The sequence below is a fragment of the Oreochromis niloticus genome, linkage group LG16, assembly GCF_001858045.2.
Source record: "Oreochromis niloticus isolate F11D_XX linkage group LG16, O_niloticus_UMD_NMBU, whole genome shotgun sequence".
NCBI lineage: Eukaryota > Metazoa > Chordata > Actinopteri > Cichliformes > Cichlidae > Oreochromis > Oreochromis niloticus.
The window spans coordinates 1,953,264-1,968,304 of record NC_031987.2 but is presented as its reverse complement, the minus strand read 5'-3'; the positions used below and the strand labels follow the sequence as shown (position 1 = coordinate 1,968,304).

The 15,041-nt window shown below is 41.0% G+C and overlaps 1 protein-coding gene across 5 annotated transcripts in view; it reads left to right on the top strand.

Annotated features, from left to right (window-relative positions):
* The window catches only part of lrp1bb (low density lipoprotein receptor-related protein 1Bb), a 255,940-nt gene that overhangs the window by 77,100 nt on the left and 163,799 nt on the right, over positions 1-15,041 (top strand). For all 5 annotated transcript variants that reach the window (XM_025903732.1, XM_025903731.1, XM_019353129.2 and 2 more), the window contains one exon: positions 13,616-13,753. In XM_025903732.1, the coding sequence (XP_025759517.1) occupies positions 13,616-13,753 (138 nt within the window). The remainder of the gene's footprint in view (positions 1-13,615; positions 13,754-15,041) is intronic.

Genomic DNA, 15,041 nt, shown 5'->3' with positions numbered 1-15,041 from the left:
GGATGTTTTCCTGTTTCTGTGTTCAGATGTGTAATATTCCTAATATTCCCAGGCCTCCCGCCAATGATCTGCCTGAACACTTGACGTCTTGTGTATCGATTGCACAAGAGGCAAAATTCCATCTTTAGCAACATTTCATAACAAAGCTCAGCCAAACACACAGAACTTTTATTTTACCTACAAGTTATTAGTTCAGACTAAAAACTGGATTTCCTTTTTTATGTACCTACCAACAATGTTTACAGTTACAAAACCTGCATGTGTAAATTTAAAGGAGGAGAATGATTGGACGGAGTGTTTTGTCTTTGTTTACATATTTGATCATTAATGAGAGGATCGATGGTCCACAGAGGTACAAAGAAACGAGCAGAAGCATTTCCTGGTTGGATGTGTGTTACTGGTGATGTCAGAGAGTCCTGTGGAGTGAAGGCGGGGTCAGGTGTTATTATTTGTCACAGGAAACACCTGCACATCATTTATGCTGCATAATCTGTGCTTTATTACAACATGGTTATAATGTGTTATAATTCAGAGAGTGACACGTTTTCTATTCTCAGGCTGTAAAATATTTAAACCCTCTTTTTTTCTATTTGTTTCTATTTTCAAAGCCAATTATTTTTAATAGGTGACAGATCTGGACTGTAGACAGTTTTGCAGCATAAACATATTTTACAGCAGAGCCATGCTGCTGTTGTTTTTGTGCATAATTTGGTTTCCAACAGCGTCCCCAATGTCAGACAGTGAGTCGAGTCTGCGTTGGCACCTGGAGGTCTGAAGGTCACGGTCATTCAGCACTGGTTTTCGGCCTTTTTCTCTTCTATGTCGTGATTTCTTTCTTAAATGATATGATCGAAGATGAACTCTTCAAAGTCTGGCCTGCACACACAGAAGTAAAACTGGTGCATAGAGGGACGCACACAAAGGCAGGATCAAGGACTGTGTTGGCCAAAGTGCCTCTAAAGAAAAGACCAGTATGGAATGTCCACATTTCCCAGTAAGACTGAACACTGCAGTCTTTTCTTCCATATGCCTTCCTTTAGAAATACAAACAAATATCATCATTCAGCCAGAACAACCCAGCATGGTCAGACACTGCTTGCTGTTTGCTTGTGCGTACAGTAACACCTGCTCAGGTGAGCAGCTGATTTGACTAAGATGAGCCTAATTGGCAGCATCAGCGCGTCCTCTGGTGGTATATTTATATTCTGGTTCTAGTTCCACCCGGGGCCAATAAATGAATTGAATCTAAGCTTGAATGAAATAAAAATAACACTTTTAAGCTCATTAACTAATCTAACTGTTTGCACATCTGGATGTGCAGCTGACAGAGCGCCTGTGGAAATGCTGCTTAGATGTGCAGTCTGTCTGCGACGGCGCTACAGACGTGCATTCCAGGCTGACTGTCAACAACCTTCAGGGTCTTTGTTATCTGGAAAGTCCCGTATTGAAATAAATGTATCGCAAATGTGTGTGGGCCCCGTGAGACTTGGCGCCAGTAGGTTGGAGGTTTAGGGGGTAATGTAGCGTAGCACCTTGTTATTGAGCTGAAGGACTGGGCCTTTTGCATTATGTAACATTTATTTTCCTTCCTCTTCATCTCTGCCTCCCTGCTGAGTTATAACACTTGTGTTGACTCATCAGAGAGAAAAAAAAGAAAATTACATATATCATTATTTTAAACGTAGCTGATTATGTGCTGGAACCAGACCACAGGTTATTAGAAGCTCATTAGTACGTCATCACAGCATTTCCAAAAAAACAAAAGTCAGTCAGACATCACTGTCCTTTGCTATCAGCGTGATGCGCTGCACATACATCTAGTTGGCAGGCACAATAATTTGGCTTTGTTTGTTGTAGCAGGAGGCACAAGGCTTTGAAATAAGACTTTTAATTTACTATTTCTCTCCCTCTCTGCATTTGGAGCAGAACTTATGTACACTTCCCCAGGCTTGTGCCATCTGTTTCACCAGTAGTCTCAGTAGGCAGGAAACAGACACAACAAATACTGCGCCCGCCTGTGCACTTGGAGAGAGTCGTTCTCACGAAGCCACGATATGCTTTTAAACGTCTCTGCGATTAAAAATGGCTTTTGTGTCAAAATGAAATCGTTGCTTAAAGGCAAAGTCGTCTTCGCTGCCCTCAACATATCATGTGCTCACGTTCAGCTCTGCGCTCGCTGCGTGGCCCTTCCTTCTGCCGTTTAACACGTTTCCATATGCTGGAGCGTTTTGTCTTAAGCAAAACCATTAGCGTGAAAATTTGGTTGCCTGGTGACAATCTCGTAGCCACACTATGTCTCATGCTCGTCAGGAGTGATGCACTGGGAGGAGCACGTCGCTTCTTTGTCTTTGCGCTCACAACCTCCTTCTCAACAGCTAAGCTGCACTGACACATTTCCCCTTTTGTATTCCCTCCTAGTACAAGTGTTGTAAAGGACAGCGTCCCAGCTTGTCACCTGCAAAACCCAAGAAAAGAGCACATTTCATAAACTTGACGTGCTTGCTGTCATGGAACCGCTGTGACATTTAAGTGCTAAAATCTACATTATCTCCCTGCTGCTGCAGCAGAGAACAAAGCATCACTGTGATATGAGCTTAAACTCAAAGTAAACACAGAGGCACATACCTGCCGTGACAGCCAATCAGAACATCATCCCAGTCGTTGTGCTGAGAGTGCTTTATCTCACACTTAAATGGCAGCCAGGACTTCTTTCTGCATCCGGATGAACCCGAGAAAATAACCTTCATTTATTAATTGTGCATAATCTAACAGTGAAATGAATGAGCTTAAACCGTCTCCCATATCTGTACACATGGTTGTAGTTCAGTGATTACTCAAGGGGAAGCTGGGTTAGTGCCAGAGAATAGTTAGAGCAAATACATGTCCTCCCAACAGCTATGTGTATTATACTTTAACCATGGTCCTCATTAAAGTGTCCTCCGAGGCAAAAAATGGCTTATTTACAGGCTGATGATCAATTGATTTGCCCCGTGGGCCAGCACACCAATTTGGGCCCTGGAACTTATTAAATAGTGTGAAATACATATACATAAATGCAAAGGTCGAGGCTTCTCACTAAATCTATCCAGAGCCTTTTTCTTTGAAGGGCGTGTGGTTGGTTTGCAGTGTCACCACCGTGCCTTCACTTTGGATTATTAGTTTTTAAATCTGATAACAGCTGGAGACCCAAACCAAGAGAGTCTGAAGATTGCTGTGTTTATTCATGAGAGGTCATTCAAGCATTAACTGTTTGGAAAAATATAAAGGAATTCTGTAAGTCCCCCAAACTTAAGGTAGGAAAGGAGCGTCCTGATTGGGCGCTTCCATCTGCATCTCTATGTGTTCATGGGGCTGTTCGCACTGTGGACTGAATCAAACCTTTATGGGCTGCAGCATAGTGGAGTGTTAAACAGACTAACCACATTTGCCCCAGGAGTTAATATTAAGAGTCATATTGCCATCTTATTTAAATTTCATGTACAGATTGTTTCATAAAGTGTGTCAGCAGGTTTGTTATAATAAACTTTTACAGAAACGTTTTCAGCCACAAGGCTTCAAGACGGGCTTAGTTAAAAGAAACCAATGACACTCCACAGAAGATGAGAGACAAATGGCCCGTCTATTGTGTTTCTTCTGAAGAAAATCTCTTTAAAGAACAGCTCCAGTTCTTTTTTTTTTCTCTAAAAAAACAATACCGACATGCCCATCTGTACTCTGAGAGGTTTATTTGTTGCTGTTATTATTCCTCCCTAAAGCAATTTCAGTGTAAGTGAAATCCACACTTCCCATTTTGTGCAAAAGCAGCATTCAGTTCAGCAGCAGGGTAATGTGAGGCCTTGGCAGTTATACAGCTGTAGATTCATACAAATCACATGTCTTTCAGTAATAAAGCCAGGACGACACACACACACACACACACACACACACACACACACACACACACACACACACACACACACACACTTCAAACAATGCTTTAAGGATATTTTGTATCGACTTGTGTTTTATAGCCACGTATCTGTGTGAGGTCCTGAAATGATTTATTAGGATGATTTTTGAGACTGTTGAACAAAAACACATATAAGATGTTTTATTTGTAGTATTTTGAGTTAAATCACATCTTAATTCAAAATTCAGTGGAGACACTAATTAAAACACATCTCTGGCTCCAGCCGTGCTGAAGCTCACGTCACTGGGAAGAAGCCAGTCTTCCCAACTTGTCCATCCTGTGATCCAGTGTCACGGTGATTAGCTGTCGGGTGTTAAACGAGCGCACTGACAGCAAAGCGTTATAAATGAAGACGCTTGTATACTGATGTTGGAGATGCCCATGACCACTCAACCTTTTCATATAACTCACAGAAGTGAGTGTGAGAGCTTCTTCTGAACTTAATCGAAACGCGCTGTAGAGGACAGCTTGTATGATCCATATACACCACAGTGACGGATGCATGAACTCTGAACTCTGTGTGTAGTTTTGTTAGAAAACTACATTTGTATATAAACACTTCCCAGCTGTGTTTGTGTGTAAACATTTGTTTTTTGTTATTGATATTATTAATACCATGAAAATGAAATATTTAATAACATTTTGCTCCATGTCTTGATTAATAATGTGATGTGATGTGTTGTAGACACATGTGCTAAGTGGCTGTTTGTTCCACCATCAGAGCTTGTGCAGATTTCCAGCTGACAGTGAATCCAGCATGTTTCCATAATAATAACTGGTTCCATTCAGGCAGGCTATAAACAACTGTGTATTTCTTTAATGAAACTACAACACAGTGCATGATTTTTAATGGCATCATTATTCTCACTGAATACTCATTTTAACCTCTCCAAATGCAGTTCATTGTATTTTTAATAGTGTGACACTGACTGTAGAATATTTACATGACATTATTAACATTAACACCATATTATTGATCACCACAGCATCTGTATTTACTTATTTGTTTACTGATTTCCAGTTAATGAAAACTGTCAGTTTTTTCTTTGTCTTCGTTGTGTCTTTATTTCTTGAAGTGCTGTGTCATTATATTGTCCTGCGAGTGCTTATTTCTCTCAAGAGGCTGATGTATTGATTCTTTGCTGTACAGTATATGGCTGTCATGGATGCCAACACCTGCCTTATTCCTCTGTGCAGCAGAATGAAACTGGGAATTATGTGTGGGAATAGATTTGATGGAATACTCAGTATAATTTACAGGAAATAATAAGTCATTGCACACAGGAAATGAGTCGGAGGGGCTCTGTGCACATTATTATTTGGCTCTCACTGACTGCACCCACCACATGTAGCAAGTAGCAAATAATGGGGATTTTCATTTGGTTGATTTTGACCTGGACAATGTTTTATTCAGTGGAAAGGCACTCAAACTGGAATGTTAATGCAACAAAGGTGAGACAAGATTTAAGGTTTTGACATCGGGATAAATAGTTAAACAGGCATTACATCTTATTTCTATTTTATTATCATTATAATAACACATGATAACATATGGAGAAGTGTAATTTTATATTCATTCTGCTTTTAGTAAAAATGACTAGTATGCTAAAGAGGATCAACGCATAAACAAAATACATAAAGATATCAAAGGTTATGCATCTCCACCTAATTATAATTATTTATCATACCAATATCATTATATTCACCCCAACATGTGCAGCTATGCTTTCCATTCATGCAGTCTGGCTGTAGATCAGGGCCTGGACTGGACAAGCAAAGGGTCCAATCGGACGCACTGGATGTTTTTGGAAATTCATTCTTGGACTTTTATTGTATTTTTAAAGAAGTTTAAGAAGCAGCCATAACTCTAACAAAGATTATATCTGACAAATAAAATCATTTCAGTCTTTTTTATAAACAAACTCTTTGTCAATATGAATAATTTTGGAAAATACTCTGAAGATTCAGTAATAGACTGAATAATCTGTGTGGTTTGACTGCTTCAGTCTATGACATCATCATTTAAGGGTTTGGCTGTTTCACTGTGTGATGGTTGTCAGTCTGGTGACCCACCAGGATCAGGTGCGACACCCTGTTGGGGGTAAGCATGTGGGAATTTTTTAAAAATGTGTTGTGTTGCAAGTTTAAGAATAGAAAAAACTATTAATCTGACAAAAACATTACCAGTTACATATGGCCTGCCCAGTATACGTGTCTTATTGGACTGTTTTTCCTGTTAGACTATTTTAAATAGAAGCTTGAAAGAGTCTGAAAAGTTTTAAAGAAACTTTAGATTATGGAGTCAAACATGTAAAGCTTTCTTCACAAACAACCTTTTCTTTTCCCAGCGAGTTGTGTTTAAAATGAAAGGAACTTTGAGCCCCTGCAGGCATTTTAAAGGTATTTATGTTAACAGCAGTTATTATTTTAGAGCCACTTCAACAGAAGATGGCACAGGGACAAGGTCGTGTGGAAACGTTTGCACAGGAGTAAAATGATGGTCTTTTGTCCCTTTTGATGCTGAGGAAGTCTGTATGAGTTATAAGGCACAACATATATTTCTTTTAATCTATCAAAAATTAAACATTTAATCATCCTGTAACGCAGAAAGTTTGTTTCACTGCGTGGAGGAGCGCAGTCCTTGAAGGCTCTGACCAGTGGGAATAATGCCTCTTTGTTGGGGGTCAGACAAACACAGAAGGAAAAAAAGAAGCTCTTTCAGCTGAATGCAGCATTTCAAGTACCAAGAATGTAAAGGTCACACAGGAGAATCATTCTTTTAAATAGCCCTCTCTGTAACTACCACTGGGCCTTTCATAGAGAGGACGTGCTGGGGAGAGCTGTGTTTTAGGCTTGTTCAAATGTAGCTGTGATGGCAGCAAACTCATGTTTATCACATTGCACATAATCAACTTGCATTTTTGTAGTTCACTTTGTTGCCAGGGAACTGTTGAAGTCTCCGCGACATGCTTTGGATGACGCACTTATTTTGTGACAAGTAGCGGCAGTGCACATTCATAAGCCGTCCAAGGATTGTCTGCCTTTGAGATGTGGGTGCAAACAAATCACGCTGAGGGTTTGGAGGCTCATCAGCGGCGCTCTCACATGATAGAAATATACTGTTCAGCCACAGCATCAAGGAGGCCAGGCAGGATAATCCAGGCATGACAGCAATCATGACTTCACATCATGTACGTGCTGAAGAGTTAGCCATTTATATGAATTCTAGATTCACGTAAACACACAGCAGATAAAACTGAAATATGAATACACGCTTTACACTCGGGTATTCTTCCACACCTGTGACACAGCTTATGAGCGATGTGAGAGATTTATGTTAACACCACGTGCTGCAACCTTTTTTCCTGCTATTCTGTGAGTCCTGTGAGAGTCAGCACTGCTGTTACTACGGCTATTACCAGGGTCACAGTGTGCAGCACACAAAGATCAGCTACGATGGCTGTGGCTAACGACGAGCACAAACACAAAGCTGGCTGGAGCTGAAGTTCCACAGCATTTATACCAGCAGGTTCCTGAGGTCCACTGACCATCTCAGCCCCAAAACAGCGTGGCCCACAGGTTGTTTTAGTAAGAGAGGCTGTTTGAGAGCTAGCCTGTGTTTAATGTTGCAGAAAAAGTATTTTAACACAGCAGAGAATGAGACGTTTACTCTCATTCAGAGTGATGAGTCTTAAACCTGCTCAGCTCCGTGTCACGTGTCAGCGTAAATGTCCTTTCAGGAATATTTCCCTGGGTTTCTCTTGGACAGCTAGCTGTGTCTCTGCTCCTCCTTTGTGTCTGTCGTCTGCATGGCTCAGCTCTTTTTTCACTACAGTTTGCATGAATGTGGTCGCCCATCGGAGTGAAATGACTGGTTTTCATACAGAATTAGTCCGTGGAGTAATCCGCCGTCGCATTTAGCTTTTTGAGCTCTTATTAGTACAGGGCAAGTTAGTCTCACGCATGCACGCATGCATGTGGATGTGGATGAATATGCTGGGTGATTAGGTCAGCTGGCAAGTTTTCCCTAATGAATTTTTCCAAGCGGCTCCGTTCTGTGTTTACTTAAAGTCAGACTCGACACAGAAATGACTCAAAAATATTATTTGCAGAGTTGTAGCAGCGTCACTCTTCTTGTTCCCCCGTACAGTATATCAGCAGTGAGTGAAGACGTAGCATGAAACATGGAGCAGCCGCTCATATATGAAACACAGCAGGGTGAAATAAACTAGAATAATCATTTAATCCCACATATCTGAACCACTGAAACAATCACTGCTCGTGTTTATTGTCTCACTGACATGCAAAGATGTTTTTCTCTGCAACCTAAAGTGAGAAAGCGCTCACCTGCACTCACCTGCACCGGCCTGCACTGGCCTGCAGGTAAAGCACAGTGCAGTGAACGCTGTTGCCGTCCCTGCTGTTCCTGATATTTTGGCTTTTGATCAGATTCAGCCAAATGATGTGCACATGTTACACGGCTCATGATTAGATTAGAGATTTATGCAGAGACGATAACGAGTTTAAAGATGAGAAATGTATTTTGTACAATAGCTAATATCACTGTAATTGCAGGATTTACTACAAAAGAGCCCGATGCTGTTATAAAGCCATTATGGGAACAACATTGGTGTTGCCTCAGGTCGGGCGTTACCATGCCGCTTTGATCGCCAACTTTAACCATAAATTAAGGAAATGAAATCTTTATTTCTAAGGGATCTGATAAATCCCTCTACTTGCAAGTTCAAGGAGCTTCCCCTGCTGATAGCCCCTCTGTTATTTTCTTTTATGAATTCATTATTCCACACAAACTGGCAGCAGCTCAGATTAACATGATTATCATAATGAACATTGCAGCTGAAATTCCCCCCTAGAAGCCTCTCATTTTACATTAAATAGAGGTATTAGTTTGGCCCAGCTGGTTTCTCCTCATTCACTTCTCAAAGTAGGAAAATAGCAACATGATTTTTAATTAACATGTATAAAAAAAAAGTCATAAATCCAGTTTCTTCTGTGTATGCAAATGAAGGCTGTAGACGAGCCATTCCAGCTGTCACAGGGTAACACAGAGTGACAAACATTTACAGCTCTGACCTCGTCAGGATCACTCATTAACCTGACATGCATGTCTGTGGACGGTGGGAGGAACCTCAAGAGAACCCACGCACAACATGTAAACTCACATAGATCAGGATTCAAACCAGCAACCCTTTTGTTGTGAGGTGACAGTATTAACCCTACTGTGAATGATTTTTAATAAGCCTGAGGCTATTTGGGTTTGTATTGTTTTAAATGGAAATCGATTCATTCCAACATGTCAGCGTTTTTATTGTTACCACGTTACCGTGCTGACATTCACACTCATTATGGGCGTTCCCATGATGACTGTATGAATCCGGTCTTTTTCCAGGGTGGACTGATTGTACAGGAGACATGTTTAATGACCAAAACAAGAAGTGGGTGCACACGTCTGACACATACAGGGTCAAACATGTGCCAGCCTGCACATTCCCACCTCCCTCATGTCCAGATGAAGAGGTGCAACAGTGCAGCAGCTCGGGGCATTGATGGAAACACAAACAGAGGAGGAGGAGGATTAAGCCACACAGGAGCATTCATGAAGGATCACTTCATCGGGGTAGCTAAGCTGCTAGATGCTGATATGTTAACCCGGGAAACGCACCACTGAGCATCTGCTTAGCCTTTAAAAACATCAGAGCATCTTTTGTGTGACTGTAGAAAGTATTTCTAAAAATATACATGAAGGAGGTGTGGATGAAAATATAATCTTATTAGCCAAATGCTCGGGATGTTTATGCTATTTTTTTCCAGATCTGGAATCTTTACACCTCCAATAAATAAACAAAAGTATGATAAACTATTTTCAAAGAGATTTAATCTCAATAACAACACTTGGCTCCTACTAGCTGAGTGAAGAATAACCAGGAGGAGGCATCAGTCTTTGTATCTCAGTGCATCAGTCTCCACACTGACAAAAGCTTCAATCATTCTTTAATAATCCAAATAATCTAAACTCAACCCAGACGAAACAGCAGCGTGTCTGATGCCATCGGTGACTTTAAGTAATGTGATTACATGTAGCTTTTCCATGTAATTTAGTTACATGAGTACGATGTAAAACAATAAATTTAGTGAATCTGGTCAAATTAAATTTGCTTAATTTGCACATATTCAGTTTAAACCAAGCAAATCTCCTTAAGAAATATTTCAGTTACATTTGACTCAAAATGTGTTTACGAGGCCAAAGAATCGTTTTCTGAGTGTAACTTGCTGTTACAGTGTGATGCCCCTCACATTGTGTTGGAAGCAGGCCTGAGCTGCTGTTGCTGATAAATGGCTCAGACATGGGCGGATGGTAACCTGATGCAGGTCATCTGGGTCTTCCACACTTACAAAGCGGACCCAGAGGAGCTGTGAGGGTCTCACTTCCATGTAAAGTGATATCGGCCCTCTTTAAAGTTTCTGGTTTTTAGTTTATTTTCAAGAAATTATCTTTTAAATCAGCCTCCTTGTCATGTTCTTTGAGCCAGTCTGTGACGAGGGTGATGCACCTTTGCAGGGTTTTTGCATCTAACAGAATAAGGAGAATTTTCCCTTTGAATTTTAACAGCTGTTCTTTCACTGTCACGTCTGATGTTCTCATTGCTGAAGATCTTTGGTCTCTGAGATAAGTCTGATCTCTGCTGTCGCACCTGTACAGGTCATTTCATTTTGCCTGATCGTGGCCACGTTTCCTAGACATCCCGACCAGTATGACCAGTATGACCAGTATGACTGGAACTCTGACTCCATGCAGCAGCGACTAATCACGACCTCTAAACTGGGTTCGAAAGCTCTCATCAAGTTCCCATCCACATTATTTAGCTTGGAATTATATCTTCATGCTACGACTAAAACAAAAAGTGAATAGTTGGAAAATTCTGTCATCGAAAATAAATTTAACAGATGAAAAATTTGAGCTTTTTTTTTTGCAGTGGTTTTTATCTTTAAAATTCTGCTTGGCCTAAGTTGTTATTTAGTTCACATTCAGATTATTACTTTGTAGGTATTCTTTACACTGTATTTTTTATTTATTCATTATTAGTATGTTTCTTTACATATGTTAACACAGGCGGGTGTTCAGTGCGCAGTGGTTTAATTTTAAATAAACTACTTTGTGTTGGGATTAAATGTTGTTTTTTCTAAAATCCCACAGGTAAGGTTATAGGACCGTAACACCTGAACCTCTAACAGCTTAGACAGAATAAACAATACAGTTGGCGTCTTTGGCTGATGTGAGGAAGACTCCAGATGGCTTCAGCTCCGGCCCCGATGGATCTGAAGTGGTGACCAGTGAAAATGATCACATTTCATTCCACCGCTCCTGAAAAAATATGTTGATGACATCAGCAGTTTTTGTGATGTATAAATCTGGTATTTAAAGCGATTCGTCCCAGAGATGATAGTCGGCCCGCTCTGCGTTCGCTCTATAAAAATCTGTAAGAGAAGCTCAAACGTGAACCTTTCTTTCCTGAAGGTCTTAGTGGGTGTGCTAATATCAGTAAGGGGGCTTGTGCTGATTTGCATACTGGTGTGGCTTACTGGGACACTAACTGGAAATCAATCAGTGATATGAATTATCCTGTAAAGTCAAATATCTGCTCTGAAAGAAGTGTGTGGCAGCACGTGTGGCCCTGCTTACAGTGACACTGGGTCACTAGTGACACCACATTAAGAGATTTTATTTTACCTTATAGCTGTGTTGTTGTAATTTAAGATGTTTTCATGACACACTTTAATCTTTATCACACAACTTTTATTTGTATTTATTTTGAACATATCTGACTGAGGTACACAAATCCTCTGTTCGAGGTTTTATGTTGGTCAAACACTCTTTCCACCTGACATTATTTTATGCAGACTAATGCTGCTAAATGTTTCATCTTTAATCTTATGCTTTATTCTGTGGATCTTCTCCAACAACACCTGAGTGTTACAGACCTCACTCTTCAGCTTGACCCTTTAGACACTTAGTTTGGTGATTTCAAAGATGATGTCAGACACTTAAATGGTTTCCAGAGGAACATATATGATGAAGCCTAATCCTCTACTGTATTTTCCACTCCAAGCGATCATCAGTGTAGTACAGTAGGCTGCCAATCGACAAAGGAGTTGTGAGCACCTCAGCCATTGAGAGACCATCTGTGTTCCCCTGTATGACAGCTCAGAGCTGCTGAATATTCATGCACCATCCCTCCGCTTATCACATTAGATTAGAACCCCTGCGGTGAGAAAGGAAAGGCAGAGGAGGACAACACTGATATGTTGTCAGAGACCCTTACAGCTGTGTGTTAAATAGCAAATTAGCCAAATGGACAGTGGGGCAGCGGGCTGAATGCTCTGTGACAGAGTGTCCCTCTCTCTGCGTGTGTCCTGAAGCGTTTTCACTCAAAGCTTTGCTTCACATTTAACGCCCAACAGAAGGAGATGTTTTGTTTCCAAATGCATGAGGTGCACGTGCATTTTATATTTCTCAGTACATAACTAGAATGCAAAAGCCTTTTCAAGACCCCTAGCAGTGTTTTAAACATGAAGAGTTACAGATTCAAGATTCGTCTTGTAGATGTAAGTTAGGTTTCAGTTTCCATCCTGAAGCCTCTGACAGCTGAAACTGAAGGACTCGTGTTTCAAACACATTCTGCGTCCCAGCAGACACGGCTGCCGTTTCGCTCATGTGAAATATAAACTCTCAGAGACAAGGTCACTTAGAGCTGACTTACCTAAATGTGGCATAAAGAGTGGGAATCATCAGCGCTTGAAGGGCTTAAAGCCAAGACACATTCATTAAAGAGCATCACTCGTCACCATTTTAAGGTAATAAAATCCTCGGAGAAGAAACTAACATGTGGTTACTGTACATGTCCACATGTTCCCTGTGTGAATCTGCAGGGCTCCTTCCTTGGAATAACCACATTAATTGCTGCATCCTTTACAGTAAAACAGGTGACAGGTAATCATCCGGTCAGCGCGGTTCGAGTGTGCCGGGATGGGATTCTTAGCGGTGGGAGAACTCTGGGGATTGTTACAGATCTCATCACACGATAAATCTTCCCATTAAGTGCCTGCAACAGCACACTGGTAATTGATATCAATGTAGTTAAGGTGGTGCTGTGACACATTTACTGTGCCGGTGTATTGGTCAGCTGTGTTTTATGTGCTCTGGTGGCTGCTGCGTGAACGAGGGTCACCTACGTGCCTCGTGAATCCTTAAACAGCTGCTCCGTGCCGTTTGGCTGGCTGACGGCGAGAGTCGGGCCGTTTGTTATAGGACGTCACCGATGTGTCTGCAAAGCAGCGTGGCGAACATCTGTTGTGTAAAGAACAATGCTGTGAAGTACAAACACATTTGCATATGTATAGGTTCCTCGTCCTCCTGTAAAAGAGGTCTTGGAGTATCAGCATTTTGGGGAGAATCAGGAAAAAACACCCAGTAAAAGTGATTACGTGCAAGAAATGCAAATGATTACAATGAAATATGCTGTTTTAATTAACTATGGTCTTTTTGTCTCCATTGTAAATGATTCTCCGTATGCTTAAAGTTCATTTAGTAAGCATGAATTAATAATGTTAAAATAACTGTTGGTCTTTCTGTTCTCGCTGCTTTAGGTGCACAGGAGGTGGTGATCAGATGTCCTCTGAATCACATACAGTGCACCGGGACAAAGAAATGTATCCACTTCAACAAACTCTGCAACGGCGCTCGAGATTGTGAAGACGGCTACGATGAAGGAGTTCACTGTCGAGGTAAGAGTTAACGGTGTTTTCACATCCCCATTCCCTTTGCCTTGGGTTTGAGAATACATAAATTAATAAGTATCCTCATTATCGCGGTAATTAATCAGATCACGCTCATCATATTGGGATTATTAAGATTGTGGAATTTACTTTACCCATTAAGTCAGTATTGGATTTGTAAAATAGCTGCGGTAAATGCTTCACTTTTATTTCCTGCTAATTTGCTTTGCATTAGAGATTAATTATTTAAACTACGGCCATTTAAATGTGCTTTTCCTCCATTATGGAAGTTTGAGGATAATTTTCACATTCAAACTGATGTGCACTGTTAAACCCATAAGTTTAACTGCAGACATGAATCTGTGAAACACTGCTTCGAGCTGGCACGTTGGAACTTTTTGGGTGAAACTCTGCGCCAAGGTGACTCCTATCATCCGCGCTGTCAGAGCAGGCAAGACAAACAGCGGGACGGTAACACCAGGTGTTGTGTTGTACACAAGTTTTTTGTTGTTGCTCACTTTCTTAGCAAGTGGACCAAGCTGCTATGGACACCTGGCTTCTGTGATAAGGCAGCATTTGCCTCATGATTGGTGCAGTCTTGGCACAACAGTAGCTGCTGTCTGGCTGAAAACACCACCTTTTCTGACCTGTAAGACAGTCAGAGTCATGCTGGGCTTTGTCTCTGTGTGAGTGCTAGGGTCAAGGAAGTGGTAGCTTCTGACTCTAAGCCGTGAAGACTGAAAATGTCTTGTTGTTGGCACAAAGCACAAAACTCGACAGTACGCTCACACTGAACAGTAATTGTGTTGTTTTTAAAATTAAGGCCCTTTTAGCCCTCTATACTCCAGCACAGTTATGTTCAAAGTTTTTTCCAGAAATAAGAGGAAATGGGAAAAACATTGTAAACACTTAAATTTAGCTAAAAAAAAGCTAGTGATAAGTTGCTCTTATAAGATAATTTTAATCTACAGACACAAAAGCTCTTTCAAGCTATATATGAGCAGGATTTGTATATTTCATCTTCATCATCTTCTCCCCTCACCCCAACCCAGTCGCAGCAGAACCAGGCTCAGGGAGGGGCGGGGCTCATAGGTCATATGGTTGTTGGGTTTTTCTCCGTATGTGTTATTGTAGAGTCTACCTTACAGTATAAAGCACCTTGTGGCGACTGTCATTGTGATTTGGTGCCATATAAATAAAACTGAATTAAACTGAATTCTCCTTCCTCACCTCCACCGTATCCTCTTCCTCCTCACCTCAAATCTCATCTCCTGAACTGAAGTCGGAGCTCTAACAA